This window comes from Mustela nivalis (genome assembly GCF_964662115.1).
Source record: "Mustela nivalis genome assembly, chromosome: 3".
NCBI classification, from domain to species: domain Eukaryota; kingdom Metazoa; phylum Chordata; class Mammalia; order Carnivora; family Mustelidae; genus Mustela; species Mustela nivalis.
Window position 1 is genome coordinate 31,533,022 of NC_139022.1, and position 15,669 is coordinate 31,548,690.

The 15,669-nt window shown below is 48.9% G+C and overlaps 1 protein-coding gene and 1 long non-coding RNA gene across 2 annotated transcripts in view; one reads left to right on the top strand and one right to left on the bottom strand.

Moving 5' to 3' along the window:
- The window catches only part of GFPT2 (glutamine-fructose-6-phosphate transaminase 2), a 42,785-nt gene extending 31,194 nt beyond the window's left edge, over positions 1–11,591 (top strand). The window contains exons 13-19 of the mRNA XM_082723564.1: positions 82–202; positions 2,318–2,475; positions 2,637–2,751; positions 6,520–6,647; positions 8,130–8,297; positions 9,220–9,381; positions 10,715–11,591. Of these exons, the coding sequence (XP_082579690.1) occupies positions 82–202; positions 2,318–2,475; positions 2,637–2,751; positions 6,520–6,647; positions 8,130–8,297; positions 9,220–9,381; positions 10,715–10,759 (897 nt within the window). The 3' untranslated portion in view covers positions 10,760–11,591. The remainder of the gene's footprint in view (positions 1–81; positions 203–2,317; positions 2,476–2,636; positions 2,752–6,519; positions 6,648–8,129; positions 8,298–9,219; positions 9,382–10,714) is intronic.
- A 510-nt stretch (positions 11,592–12,101) lies between these two features.
- LOC309861122 lies at positions 12,102–15,618 on the bottom strand. Its single transcript, XR_014309767.1, has 2 exons — positions 15,418–15,618; positions 12,102–14,989 (listed from the first exon to the last, which is right to left on the bottom strand). It is a non-coding gene; the product is annotated as an uncharacterized lncRNA (long non-coding RNA).
- Between the last annotated feature and the right edge of the window lie 51 nt (positions 15,619–15,669).

Sequence of the window (15,669 nt, forward strand, 5' to 3'; positions counted from 1 at the left end):
TAAACCGTCCCCAGGAGCCCAGCTGCCTGTGTCTCTGTAGCATCTGTGACTGATTTTGGTCCCCATTCCTGTTGACTTCAGACACGGCAAGTTTTGGAGGAGCTGACAGAGCTCCCTGTGATGGTTGAACTTGCGAGCGATTTTCTGGACAGGAACACACCGGTGTTCAGGGATGACGTTTGCTTTTTCATCAGCCAGTCAGGTAAGGAAGATAGGTTTGGACTTAAGGGACCACTCACCTAAGTGCTTAGGTGTGTGCAGGGTGGATTTAGAGAGGAGAAAGTTCTTTCAAATTCTGCTGGTTTGAGAGTCACTTCAAGGACTATGTGCGTGCTTTGCAGTTCCCTTGCTGCCCAGCAGGGGGAGGCAGAGGAGAGAGAGGGAAAGAGAAAGAGCGAGCGAGCGAGCTCGAGTGCTCAGGTGTAGGGCTCACTATATCTTAGCCAGGCTGGGCAGAGAGTCAGGGAGGTGATTCATAGCCATATGCCTGGACTCTCCACAACCTTTAGAAGGGTTTTAAAAAACATTTTAATTATGGAAAATTCCAAATCTCTGTAAAAGTGGAGTTTCTCGTAAGGAGTCGCCCGTCCTTGGCAATGATTAGCTCAGCAGAGCTGTGCCATCCAGATCCATATGAACCTGTCCCCTCCACGGGGTTATTTTGAAATCAATCCCAGACATCGCGTCGTTTCATAAATATCTCACGATGGATCTCTAAGTGGTAAAAGAAAAAAAAAAGCACATAACCAAAAACAAAACAAAACAACAACAAAAAAACACATAACCACGATGTCATTATTACCATGAACGTTAACAGCATTGCCCTAATAGCCTGCTTTTGAACTCTGCCCCCAATTTGAATTTTTTTTTATTTTTTATTTTTTTTAAGATTTTTATTTTTTTATTTACTTGAGAGAGAGAGAGTGAGAAGGTGAGAGAGGAGAAGGTCAGAGAGAGAAGCAGACTCCCCATGGAGCTGGGAGTCCGATGCGGGACTCGATCCCGGGACTCCAGGATCATGACCTGAGCCGAAGGCAGTCGTCCAACCAACTGAGCCACCCAGGCGTCCCCCCAATTTGAATTTTTAAGGCCCTTTCCATTTCAGTGACAAACTCAGAATAACAGGAGCTGCCCCATGACTTCAGATGCCAATGTTAGAGGCTCAGAATATTTCATGAATTGGGTGGGACCTGTCAGCCAAAGAGAAGAGGCGGATTTAATGGAAAAGCAACGCGTGTCTAAAGGATTTTGTTTCGTTTTGTTCTGCCCTTCTCGTTAAATTAAAAAAAAAAAAAAAAAACGCTGGGGAGTGGGGTTGATGAAGAGAGAGCCATCAGGCTCCCTGCGTCATAGCCCTGAGCCCTGGTGCTGAGGACGGGCAGTGCCCTAGACACATCTGAAGACAAAAAGGAGATGGGACACACGGGTACAGCCGAAAAGCCGTAGCCACGTAGATGTCAATGGGTTTAATTTTATGATGACTGGATCATATTTCTTTTAGTTCGAGCTTTCAGGACTTAAAAATACAGGGTTCCTGGGCTGGCTTATTTGTGAACCTTTTTAAGTAGCTTTACTGTAAAGGTAATTTTGAATTCAAACTAGCAGGCTGCAAGAAGTGTTCTGCTTTAAAACAAGATCTATTTGAGGGGTGCCTGGTGGCTCAGCCATTAAGCGTCTGCCTTCAGCTCAGATCGTGATCTCAGGGTCCTGGGCTTGAGCCCTGCATCGGGCTCCCCACTCGGCAGGAAGCATGCTTCTCTCTTTCCCACTCCTCCTGCTTGTGTTCCCTCTGTGGCTGCCTCTCTGTCAAATAAATACATAAAATCTTAAAAAAAAAAAAAAAAAAAAAAGTTGTATTTGAGAAATGCCATCCCGGGGCATGTGTGCATTTTAAATGTTAAATCTCAGCACGTTCTGAATAAGGCAGCTTAAAGTCCTAGCAAGGACACTGGGAGCCAGGTGCACACGGGTTGGCTCGTCTGTCACCTGAGGGAACAAGGCAGTACTGGTTCCCTCCATCTCTGAGGACCTTGTCCTCAAGGGGGACGATGACTCACGTGGGGCTGCCATGGGAGTTCAGTGAAACCATTACCGACGAGAACGTGCTTGCCACATAAGGAGTAGCCAAATCTTGAATCCGAGAATCAACTGGAAAAATTGCCGAGTATGGATTTTCCTTTCTGAGAACGTGCCAGCTGTGCCAGGGCCCTGATCACGCATAAGAGTGAGAGTACATGAGTTGGGGGGCCGGGGGGCTTGAGCTGGCAGAGCCACGGTCCTGGGAACACATGGCTGAAAGGGGGGACCCATGTGGCAGGTGAGACTGCAGACACCCTCCTGGCATTGCGCTACTGTAAGGACCGCCGGGCCCTGACTGTGGGCGTCACCAACACAGTGGGTAGCTCCATCTCCCGAGAGACAGACTGCGGTGTCCATATCAACGCGGGGCCCGAGATCGGCGTGGCCAGTACCAAGGTCAGCACCTCCCACCTGTGCCCTGGGGGAGGGCCTCGGTCGGATGGGTGGTAGGGGGCCATGGTGTGTGGGGGTGGGGTGGGCTGTGATGTGCTTCTTCCCATGTGGTCCACAAGCACACGTTTACCCCTGCTCTGCCTAAGTCACCATTTTATCCACAGGCTTATACAAGTCAGTTCATCTCCCTGGTGATGTTCGGTTTGATGATGTCCGAAGACCGAATTTCACTGCAAAACAGAAGGCGAGAGATCATTTGTGGTTTACGGTCTTTACCTGGTATGTTCTAGAACTAAAGTTTCCTTATGACTGTCTCTCATTAACAGTGCTGTTAATCAGTTCTTCCTCCTGAAAACTTCCTGGTTACCACTAGATGCCTCCAGAAGCTCCCCCTGGGCTGAGATTAAAGTCCACACTGCCCACCAGGCTTTAGAATCCTGCACACTGGGCCCCTGACACCTCTGACCTCCACTCTACTTCCTCCCTCCCTCCCTGGGCTGCCTCATGACCTTCTTTTTTATTTTTCTTAAGATTTTATTTATTTATTTGACACAGAGAAAAAGATCACAAGTAGGCAGAGAGAGACGGGGGGAAACAGGCTAGCCGCTGAGCAGAGAGCCCATTGCAGGGCTTGATCCCAGGACCCTAAGATCATGACCTGAGCCCAAGGCAGAGGCTTAACCCTCTGAGCCACCTGGGCACCCCACCTCATGACCTTCTGATGCTCAGCAGTGCCAAGGTCTTTCCACCACAGGGCCTTTGTACTGGCCCTGTCCTCTACAGAAACCCTCTTCCTCTGGCTCTCCACACAGCTGATGGCTTCTCATCATTTGAGTCTGAGTTGAGATGTCTCCCCCCGGGACCCTTTCTGGCCATGCTACCTAATCCCCTGTCCCAGCTACAAAATAGTTATCCCATTGCTTTTCTTTAGAGCACATGGCATGATCTGAAATTACCTGTTCTCCCATGTACTAGCTTGTCTCCCACCTGATGTATCTGCCCTGCGAGTAAACCACCCTATCCATCAGCATCACTGCTGGATGCCTGGTGTGCAGGCAGGACAGGTGCTCAGCAAATATCTGAGAAGGAACAAAGGACCTTGAGTCTTTTCCTCTCCCAGGTTATTCCTTCAGTCTCACCCAACTCCCCTCTTTTGCTAGGTCCCATCTGTTGTAGTCTGTGATATCCTGTGTCTATGACCCAGAATCTCAGACTCTTTGGGGAGAACATGGTTTCTGCAATCATTCACCACACAGAGATCAGGGCCCAGTAGAGTTTCCTGCCCCGTGTGCTATCTTGGGAGTGCCTTTCCTTCAGACACTTGTGCTCCAGGGATGCAGAAAGACCTAGTGTGTGTTCTTTGTACAGCCCTGGGAGCGTGAAATGAAATAGACCTCACCCCTGGACAAGGAGAAGCCTAGACAGTCTGGTTATGAGGCTGGGAGGCAGTTCCTCCCAGAGACAGGGAAGGACTGGGTCCTTCCTAGGAGCCAGGGGCAAATCCCAGAAAGGGCGGTGAAGGAAAATCACCATCTAACCTTACAAAGCCCAAAGATTTGAATCTGGCCAACTCAAGAGGCTGAAAATATGGATGAGAAAATTCTTCGCTTTAAGCCAGATATGAATGGTGTAAAAACAGTACTCGACCCTGAGTACTGAAGTCAGCAGTTCCCAAGATGTGGTCTGCAGTCCTAGCGCTAGTCTCACCGTAAACACTATTTATAATAAAAATATTTATTATATTTATGTATATTATGTATGTTTATTATATTTATATTTATATCAATATAATATGTGCTTATTATATTTTATATTTGTATGTTTATTGTATATATATTTGTGTATATATTGTATATTTATTATATTTATGTTTGCCTTTTTTGCTGTGTGGACATTTGCAAAGGCAGTGGTGGCCACCGTTGGCACCGTAGCACACCCCGCCATGCACCAAGCTTGGCTCACAAAGATGTCCTTCACGATGCAGAAAAATGCATTAATCTTAGCAAATTGCAAAATTTTATATGTTCTCTTCGACAAAATGGGAAGTGTGCATAAAGCACCCTGGAGAGTGTGATGGTTGTTTCCAAGACAAGCACCCTGGGATTGTTAGAGTAGCAACTTGAGTATGTGACAGACGTTTTCTCAAAAGGAGCAAAGTTAGCCTGACACTTCAAGAAGAAAAACTGACAGTATCTCTTGCCAGTGATAAACTTTAGGCTTTCTAGTGAAATTCAGTATCTGGGAAATCTTGTAGCTGGTGAGTGTGAACTTAACCCCTTCCCACCACTTAAAGGCATCTCTGATCAGGCCGTGGTGATTTGAACATATGTCATTTCTTAAAAAAACATTTTATGATGAAATGTGTCCATTTTTAGAAAATTTGCATAATGTAGTGAACCTACATTTTCCAAATGGCCAATGTGTGATGTTACAAAAGTACACATGTGTAAAACCTCCCTTTAGATAAGTGCAAGATAGACCGATATTTTATTTTTAAAGTTTTTTTTTATTTATTTGACAGAGAGAGAACCCAAGTAGGCAGAGAGGCAGGCAGAGAGAAAGGGAAGCAGGCACCCCCTGAGCAGAGAGCCCCATGTGGGGCTCGATCCCAGGACCCTGGGATTTAGATTTTTATTTATTTATTTATTTATTTGACAGACAGAGATCACAAGTAGGCAGAGAGGCAGGTAGAGAGGGGGGGGGGGGAAGCAGGTTCCTCGCTGAGCAGAGAGCCGGATGTGGGGCTCGATGCCAGGTCCCTGAGACCATGACCTGAGCCGAAGGCAGAGGCTTAACCCACTGAGCCACCCAGGGGCCCTGGATTGATATTTTAATGTCACAATGTAGGAAATGTTTATGGATGTGATTTCAGAGTCTACATTGGCAACTACTCTTTTAAGAAATTACTGCTTCTTGGGGCACCTGGATGGCTCAGTGAGTAGAGCATGTGACTCATCTCAGTGACTCAAGTTCAAGCCCAAGTTGGGTGCAGAGATTACTTAAATAAATTAATTTAAAAGAAAAGACATTACCATTTCTTGAGTCTGATATAATATCAGAGAAACACATTCACGATTATCTGAAAAAGTAATGTAAATGTTTCTTCCTTCTCCAACTATAAAACTCTGTGAGGTTGAATTTTCTTCCTATACTTCAACCAAAAGAGCATATCACAACAGGTTGAATGAGGGAAAAGATGTGAGGATCTAATGTCTTTATTACAGAGTCAGGCATTTAAAAAGATTTATAAAAATATAAACCAGTGGGGTGTCTGGGTGGCTCAGTGGGTTCAGCCTCTGCCTTTGGCTCAGGTCGTGATCTCAGGGTCCTGGGACCGAGCCCCGCATCGGGCTCTCTGCTCAGCAAGGAGCCTTCTTGCTTCTCTCTCTCTCTCTCTCTCCCTCTGCCTGCCTCTCTGCCTACTCTCTCTCTCTGTCAAATAAATAAATAAAATCTAAAAAAAAAAATTAAAAAATATATAAACCAGCACCATTACTCTCACTAACTTTTAAAAGTGTATAATGGGGTTATTGTGATTTTTAAATGAATGAATAAAAATATCTTTAATTTTCTCAGTTTCTAATCTGGTAAGTACTGATAGAACCAACAGAAGCTGAGTGTCTTATGGATTCACAATCATTTTTAAGAGTGCAAAGAGGTCTTGAGACCAAAAAGATTGGGAAACTTTGGTCCAACCTACACTGGTGTTGTCCCTAGCAGGTGGGCTGGGTGGGGGCATAGGACATTAATTGGGGGTGTCAGCCCTGAGCCTCAGTTGCCTCACCTATAAAATGGAGCTAGAAATAACGCCTTCCTGATCACCTTACAAGCTTAAGAAAGTATGAACATAAACAAAATCCTGGCTAATCACCAAGTTATTTCCCATAATCTATGTTTAAAATCCTTTGGAACTAATGTGAGGAAGCCAAGTGCATCAAGTGGTGGGAGTTCCTAAACTCTGTCTTACACGCCATGATTTTTCTGTGTGAATCTTGCTATGAAATCTGTATGACTGGCATCGCCTCTGCTGTATTTGTTGCGATTTAGGGCTGATCAAGGAAGTGCTGTTGCTGGATGAGAAGATTCACGACCTGGCCCTGGAGCTGTACACACAGAGGTCACTCCTGGTCATGGGTCGGGGCTATAACTATGCCACGTGCCTGGAAGGAGCTTTGGTGAGCCTCCCCTTCCCCATCACCGCCCACCAGCCCCTGCATGAGGGCTCTCTGCAGAGTATCCCTGTTAGCCCTCAAACTTCCAAAGGGAGCTAGAGATCCTAACAGAATGAGCTTTGAAAACCAGCCTGCTTTTTTTTTTTTTTTTAATTGGTAACTGGGAGCCCAAGAGCTGATGGAGCTTGGGCAGGTGCCAGGATGGCGGGGCTACCGAGGGGTTGGGCGGTGCTGTCCAGGGGCTGAGTCTAGTCTCTGCTTGCTGCTCATGGATGGGAGTGCCCAACCAGAGTAGATGGGAGACAGCGTCACTCGTGAGAGGGCACTCGGGACCCAAGCCAAGGGCACCATCCCTGGCCCAGCTTGGTTCCGCTCCTCTTCCTAGGGAGCAAGTCCCTGATCCTTCCCCATCACCTGCATCTGAGAGTTTTACAAGCAGTAGGGGTGAGTGGGAGACAAGGTGCATGAGCTGGAGTTGGCGCCAGTGGCAGTGAGCTCCAAATTCCACATGCTTCCTGGGCAGGCTCTGATCCCTGCCAAAGCAAGTAAAGGGCTGGGCATGCTGCTTCTGGGGTCAGTGGGGTGGGGGGGGCACAATAGGAGCAAGACCTGGGTGGAGTCTACTTGCCTCTCCCCCATGCCTCTGTCGCCTGGTGCAGGATAAGGGGGGCTCAGCTGCTGTGCCCCAGTGTCCTGGTAAAAGATGCATATTCAGCTGTATCTCCGAGCCAGTCTTCACGGGAAGAAAGAAGCTTTTACTCCGCGGTTGGGGCACATCAATGGCCCTTCTGTGGTCTCCTGGGGGCTGGCACTCCAGCTGTCTACAGCATTCCCATCCCCAGTGGAGCTATACTCCCAACAGTGCCCCCCACCACCAAAATAAATAGTTGTAGGGGAGTTGAGAAATGTTTCTTTAGACACTCACCCATTCAGTGACATAGGTTTAATGGTAACTGAATAGAAATGGATCTCCATAAACATCGGGGAAAATTCCAATAACAGTCCAGTGTGTGTGTGATTTTTCCTGCTGATTAAGTTGAAAGAATGCTTTGGAAGTTATTAATGGTCTAGAATTGGGGGAAACAACCCATCAGATAATTGAAGGAAGGTATATCTAGACAGAATGCAATGTTGCCATTACAAATTGTGACTGTGGGGAGGCCATGGGGCCCGGACAGAGAGTGGAAGGGGAGAGCCAAATCAGCTCTTGAGCCAAATCTAACTTGTCTATCCAAGATGGCGGCTATGCTGGGGGTGGTCTGGGACATAGGCTGTGTGCTGGGCTCTGTGCATGCTGTGGCCCTAGGCCCCGAGGTGTTGGCCACTTCACCCATTCATCTGCCCTGCAGCCCTCAGCTCCCTGCCTTCTGGAGTCCTCCCTCCCCTAGCTCCCCTTCCTCTCCTCTGGCCATCTACTCCAGCCCTCCCCCCCCCACCCGCCCCATCTGCCCAGTGTCACACGGACCCCAACTTGTGTTTCCCCAGAAAATTAAGGAGATAACCTATATGCACTCGGAAGGCATCCTGGCTGGGGAGCTGAAGCACGGACCCCTGGCGCTGATCGATAAGCAGATGCCCGTCATCATGGTCATCATGAAGGACCCTTGCTTTGCCAAATGCCAGAACGCCCTGCAGCAGGTCACAGCCCGCCAGGTGAAGGGTCTCAGATGGGCTGGGGTCCCTTCTCTCCTGTCCTCTTCCATACACGGATTATAAGCAGGCCTGATGCTAAGCAGGCTTGACTACACTACCCCTCATGAGTGGAACACACATTCAGAAATGACTGTCCAGCCTGTGGCCATGAGCACGACGGCTCCTCAGGGACACCTTGTGACCCAGATTGGCCCAAGCTGTCCCGGAGCCCCAGTATGGATCTGCCTGGAGGCGGGGGATACAGAGCTCCCCAGGGATTCATTCTGGGAGGGCTTGTGAAGGTACAGGGAGGTAAAATATCCAACAATACCCTTCAGCCAGCTGCCACCATGCCTGGCTCAGCAGAAGTTATAAAACAAGTAGCCAGACAGAAGTTATAAAACACAAACCGCTTTACTTCCTTGCTTAAAACCCTCCAGTGGCTTCCCATAAAACAAGAGCAACCAAAGCCTGCACCCCCTGGCCCCTTCCTTCTCTTTCGCCCTCATGCCAAGCTGATCTCTGCTTCCATGCCTTGGCGCTGGCTGTTCCTCCCCTGTGTCTTCTGATCATATTACCGTGTTTTGTTGCCTCTGCGGCGCTTATCTAGAAATTCATCATTAGTTATTGATTGGCTGGTTTATGGTTTTTTCTCTACCCCTTGCCCTTGGCAAGGCACATGGAAGCCACTCAACAGGTGGGTGCTGAATGAATTCCACAGGCTGGCGATCACCCTACTGGGGAAGGGAGAGAAACTCACCCAACGGCTTCCAACACTCTGTCCTTTGAGCCAGCTGTGCGCATCACCTCCCCCGTAACTGCAACAAAAGCCAGAGATCACTGTGATCGTGGCCATGAGGTTGATCTCAGAAACGCGGCTGTAGGTGAGGGGTGATTCCTTCTGAGACCATCTGCGTGTTGTGATCCTACTTCTTGGCTGTAGGGTCGCCCGATTATCCTGTGCTCCAGAGACGACACTGAGAGTTCCAAGTTCGCGTACAAGACGATCGAACTGCCCCACACGGTCGACTGCCTCCAGGGTATCCTGAGTGTGATCCCGCTGCAGCTGCTGTCCTTTCATCTGGCTGTGCTCCGAGGCTACGATGTATGTCTGAAACTGCGCCGAGTGCCCCCCCCCCAGGGGAAAAAACATAACCCCGGAGTTCTGATTCCATTCTTAAGTGCTTTTTTGGTGTAAATATTCATAGGAGAAATTTTTTCATTTAAAACAACTTTCTTTTTAAAGTAACTTAGACCCCTTGAAAACAAGTTGCAAGGTTGTGAAGGTTATAGTAGCCTATTTATATATCACCCAGAGGGTCAAGGTTAATTAGCCAGTTCAATAATTTATTCCAGTCTTTGCCTTGTGCATGTGAATTTTTGAACATTTTTTGAGATTATATTGAGAATGACATTTTACATCTTCCCTTTAAATATATTTACAAGTATTTTCTTACGTCTTGTGCTTATTGAAGCAACATTTACAGTATTTCAAATATAATAACTTCCACAAGCAACATGTACAATATTCCAACAGTCTTGTGGCATGGATTATAGCTATGATGACTTAGCCAATCTTCTGTTATTTAAACTGTTGCTAATTTGGGGGGAAATGGCTACATAAATCACAACTGCAGTGAACATCTTTGCACATGTATCTTTCTCCCACATGTAAGACTTGTCTTCAGTCTAGCAAATGATTCAACATTTTGAGACTCCTAACATGTATTGTCAATTTATGTTCCAGAAAAGAGCCCATTTACCATCCTACCAACAAAAGTGTAAGAGAGCATACAACTCACGTTGTAAAGAAACAGAAGTTTTATTACAATTTTATTTTGAGAAAATATCCAAGATGCTTTTAAAGATGCATAACCTTGCAAAAACAGCAACAACAATGTAACAGATATCTAATGGTATACAAATCCAGAACTGCCACTGGCTAACATTTTGTCATATTTACTTCTTTTAAAAAAAATATTGTGAGCAAAAGAAGACATTGTAGATAAAAACTGAAGCTTGCTTTATCAACCAACCCAGTCAGATTTTCTTCCCAACCCCCACCACGGACTAATAAGTCCCGTGAATTGAATGTATGATCCTTCCAAGAAAAGTGAATATTTGACAGGACACACTGAGCTCACTCGTTTTAATAGCACGAATTAGATCCTTTTAATAGTGGGAACGCAGCATGACATGAAGCAGGTGCCCACTATGTGTCTATTGAATGAACTCAACATTATGTAGTTGAGTGACGTTTCTGGAATAAGGAACTGCTTCTGAGACTTCCAAGATGCAGGTCTCCAGGAACGAGTTCATGGCCAAAGATGATCAGAACACCCATCTCCTTGTGTTCGGATACTTGGATGATGGGCGTTGTGACATGGCACGTTGCTGAGCTCAATGGGGTCCTGAGCGGGTACTTTCTCTCATTTTAGGTCGACTTCCCCAGAAATCTGGCCAAGTCTGTGACCGTGGAGTAGAGAACAAGAAAGAGCCTGAGGAGGCCGTTGCCACCTGTAGTGTGTGGTTCGAGGCCCATCCCAGGGAGGCCCAAGTGGGAAGAACAGCGGGCATTCTGTGTGTTCCAAGTAGAGCCCAGTAGAGCTTGACAGCTGCCACGTGCCTTGTACCCAAGTGCTTTGCTTACAGCAGATATTGTTTCTCTGTGTCCTGAACTTGCCAGAGGTTTATACATGGGAATCAGAGCAGACATTTCCACTACTGTGCAATAGAGACACAGCTCTCTTCAGAGTTAACTGTGAACCTTTTTTTTAAACCAACACTAGTTAGTTTTAAAAGACAAAATATTTATAATGATTGTATAGCTTTTAAGTTATTTTTCTAGTATGTGGCTTTCAGAAGCCAAGGTAACTCCTGGACCATGTACCCACCAGCCTCCTGGCAGGGGGGCATTCATCTCAGATTTGAGCACAAGGCATTGCCCCTCTGGACTCCTTTCTCCTTTCCTGTCCTCTCTGGGCTGCCCCTGAATCCCGTCCCCTGACACCAGGGAAGCCTTCCCCCACCACCATCATCTTCCTGCGCCTCCTATAAAGCCCTTCAAAATTTCAATGTCCTTCTGATGGTTTGTTCGCCTATAAATCCCTCCCAGCTCTCCAACTTCAGTTCAACCTGATTGTGGTTCTTTTTAAGCCCAGGCAGCATTTTGGTCCCTGCTCCTACCTATAGTAAAACGCTTGAACTATCCCATGCAAGAGAGTAGTTTCAAGTGGGTGACCTTGCCCTCTATTTAAAAGCGTGCACAATCGAAATACTATGCAATTTTAAGACAATAAAGATAGTACAATTCTTTTTTGGCTTGTGGGTTTGGATTTCTGGTAATCTCATTCTTTTTTATGTACTCAGACGTGGAGGGGTCCTTAAAACAGGAAATCAGCAGGGTCCTATGGGAGTGAGCCCCATTTCTTGGTAGCCAATGGCATGGTGCCTGCACCTGTGATGGGCATCCTTTTAACGTGAACATGAGGATTAAAATCCTTTCCAGGGGCAACAAACTGTAGGATACTGGGGACTCTAGGTTGAGTCTGCTGAACGGCTGTTGGAGGGGGTTGGAGCACCTGATGCTGTTTAAGGTTGCCTGGAACCTGAAGGCAGCATGCAGGGGTGAAACTCTCAAGTCCACAATTTTTTTTTTTTTTAAGATTTTATTTGAGAGAGAGGTGGGGGGAGAGCAGGGGAGAGAGAGAGAAGCAGGCTCTCTGTTGAGCAGGGAGCCAGACGCAGGGCTCAATCCCTGGACTCCGGGTTCATGACCTGAGGCGAAGGCAGATGTTTAAATGACTGAGCCACCCAGGCGACACATAAATCTGTACTTTTTATTTCCATCATCACCAATTTTATTAATACAGTCAGGCAGGAAGATAAGGAGCCAGGGATAAAGAGTTCTGAAGGCTTGTGGGGTTGGCATTTAGGTTCCAGAAGAAAGTGGCTATCCCAGATGGCTTGAAATGTGTCTTCATGACCATTAACTGGTGTGAGTGACTCTAGGACACCATCAGACCCTTGCAGTGCTCCCTAAAACTCACCCACCACCAGGTGCTCCCGGCAATGGCAGCCACTGGCAGAGGTTTCTTGCTGCCCTTCCAGAACCCCACTTCTGAAGGGCTGGCAGGATCCCAGGAGCGCCATGGAGGCATCCTCTGAGCCCCATCCTCCCCCTCTCCCCACAGAATTCACCAGGGTGTGAGTCAAGCCGGGAACCATGGCCTCATCCCTGACTCCCCCTCCTCCCTCACCCCCCACATCCCACCTCTAAGACTGATCATTCTACAGCTTCAACGGACCTCTTTTCTTTACATCAAGTTTTTTAGTATAATTTACATACATCAAAGGTCACCCTTTTTTTAGATGCCCACTTCTGAAATTGGATAAATATACAGTGATATGCTCACCATTGTAATTAAAATATAGAGTATACCCTTCAACCCCCCAAATTCCCTCCTGGCCCCCACTGATCATCCCTGCCCCCCCCCCACCTTGATCTTTGGCAACCACTGAACTAATTTTGCCTTTTCCAGAATGTTCTATAAACAGAATCATAGAGGTTGTAGCCTTGTTGGCTTCTTCCACTTAGCATGAGGTTTTAGGGGCACTTTTACAGGCCGTGCATCTGTCAGGTAGTATTCCTCTGTAGGGATGCACCATAGTTTGCTTACCCAACGGGCTACATATGGGCTTCGGTTGTTTCTAATCTTTGACCGTTTGGAATAAAGCTGCTATATTTATGTCCGGTTCTTTGTGTGGACATGTTTTTATATCTCTCAGATACATATCCGGGAACAGGGCTGCTGGCTGGTATGACAGAAGTATGTCTGAGGTTACCAGAAATTGCCAAACTGTTTTACAAAGTGGGCATGCCCACTCCACTTTCCCACCAGCCGCGGATGAGAGTTCCAACGGCTCCACGTGGTCAGCACCGATGTTCTCTTTTTTACTGCAGCCATCCTGGTGGCTGTGTAGTGGCAGCTGTGCCTCTTCACGTCCCTCAAGTCTTGAAACAGTTTCAAATCAGTTCCTTCTTCTTGACACCTGCCCCAGACCAGGCCTCAGCTTCTCTTAGAAGGGCCTTTGCAGTAGCTCCCTCACTGGTCTTGTGGACACAAGCCCCCCCATCCCCGAAACTCCATGGGCTCTAGTGATCTTTCCAAAATAAATACCTAAGCACATCGTTCACTTCCTTTCTTAACACCCCTCAGCAGCCACCTTTTCCCTCCACAGACGGGACCCCTACGCCGTAATGCCCCAAGGGCCAGCAGGTAAGGGCTAATAAAGTCATGGCCAGAGATGTGTTGTAAGGAGTGGCAGGGACTCTGGTGAGCTAGGGACCTCCCTTCAAGGGGCAGCTGCCACTCAGTTCCAGCCAGCTACTGCCTTCTGTGAATGCAGGTCCCATGGTGGCAGAGCTGCTAACCAAGAGAAACCAGCAATTGAGATTTTTCAAGTGAAAGCTCCCAATTTTCAAATGTTGGCAACCAAGCCAATTCAAAGACAAACAAACAAAACTGGGTTAAACAAGGCATACTGGTGAATTGAAGCGAGCCCATGGATCTCCAGTCTATAGTGCCCGTCCAGCTCAAGGCCCTACTAACCCACCAGTCCACCTCTCCCATCTCCAGCAAGACCAGGTGACCTTGGATTTCCTGAACACAGCACGCAGGTGCTTACTTCTGAATCTTTGGGTCCTAGTGTCCTTTCCTCCCAAACCACATTCCTGCTAGCTTTCCAGCCTCAGTTGGGGATTCCGCCTATCCAGGAGGACTACCTCAACTCTTTCTCCACACCCAGCAGGCTAGGTCAGCTGCCAGTCCTGCTCATGTGTGCCACACCCTCCCCACCACTCATCTCACGTGGCCTCTGCCAAAATAATGTACATTTTTCCAAGCATGGACTAGACCCTTCCCACCTCAACACCTCAGCTCTGTGTCCATAAATGTTCTCTGTATTTCATAAACCAAAAAAGGGGAATTTAAGAGGACGCACCCACGAGTGCCCCTTAGTGAAATGAGAGCTCTAACAGCCAGGCTTTACTAGCCTCCCATAATCCTTGATGATGGCAATTTTTGGCTCCCTGTTTTCTCTTGTGCACCTGGGGCAGGTGGTCAGCGAGGCTGATGTAAGGACCAAGGTGGGCCCCCCCTTAATTCAGATCACACTCAGGAGCTACAATTTCAAGCAAGGATGGGCCACAGTCTATTTCAGAAAACTCCCTCTGGTGGCCAAACTAGGGGGTGGCCTAAGGGAGGACCCCATGGAAGGAGCGGGTCTTCGATGATACTCTTCTGAGGCCTTGGTGCCCTCAGCCTGGCCCTGCGTCGCAGGCCTGCCATCCTCCCCAAATTCTGCCACTACCCTCCATGCCCCCAAGCCCTTTGGCCTCCGCCCCGCAGAGCCCTGCTTCTTCCTCCCAATTTGTCCCCTGCCCTGATGACCCAGAAGTCTCTGGCGTTCTGCGCAGGCCGCTCCTCCTCCACAATCCCTCTTTCTACCGGTCCCTAAAGCGTGCACCGCCCCCCCACCTATCCACGGACCTCTGATCCTTTTTCAGTGTGTCCAGTCTTCCTGCCTCACTCTCCGCTCTGCTTGTTCAAACGCAAATCTCGCAACAGGCAATGCCCCGGCTTCTCCCGTCATTTCACACGACCCAGGGCCGCTGGAAGCCGAGCGAGGGGCCACAGGGTTGCAGGAGTTGGCTCAAAAGAAGGTAAGTGTCAGGGCACCCCAGGCCCTAGGGGGACCTCGGCACTGCGCTCCTTTCCTCCCCATTTTCGACCTTGCCTTTCTCTGAGTCAGAGGTTTGACCCCCGCCCTGAGTACACCAGCCCGTCCCCTCCTGCATACCGTCACGGACACGCGGGGAACCCAGTCTGCACGCGGCCACCTCCTTGTTCTCCGCTCCCCGACTCTAGTCGCTCAGAGAAGGCCGCAGAGTCCACGACCCCTGCCTCTCCTCCCCACTCCTCACCGCCTGGGCCTCCACGTCCTCCCGGGCGCCACCCCGCGCCGGGCTCCTGGGCGCCGGCCGCCAAGGCCCCGGCCTCCCCTCGTGCTCGCCCTGAGCTCTCCCTCAAACGGCCGGCTCCGTTCCCCGACAGGCCGCCTCTCCGCGGCCACCCTGCACCTGCCGCCCGGAGCGCCCGGCTCTTGGTCCGCCCGTCGGCCTTCTCCGCCGCCTCCCGGCTCCCGCGTGCCCGGTGGTGGGGATGGCTGACTCCGCGCGCGGTCGGACCCGAAGGGCGCCCGGCACAGGCTGAACAGCTGCGCGGCCGCCACCCGCCTAGCGCCGCCGAGCCGCTCGGAGCCCCGCACGGAGACTCCGACTCCGCCCTTCTCCCCGCCCACGCCGCCCGTCACGACCCTCCCCCCCGGCGCG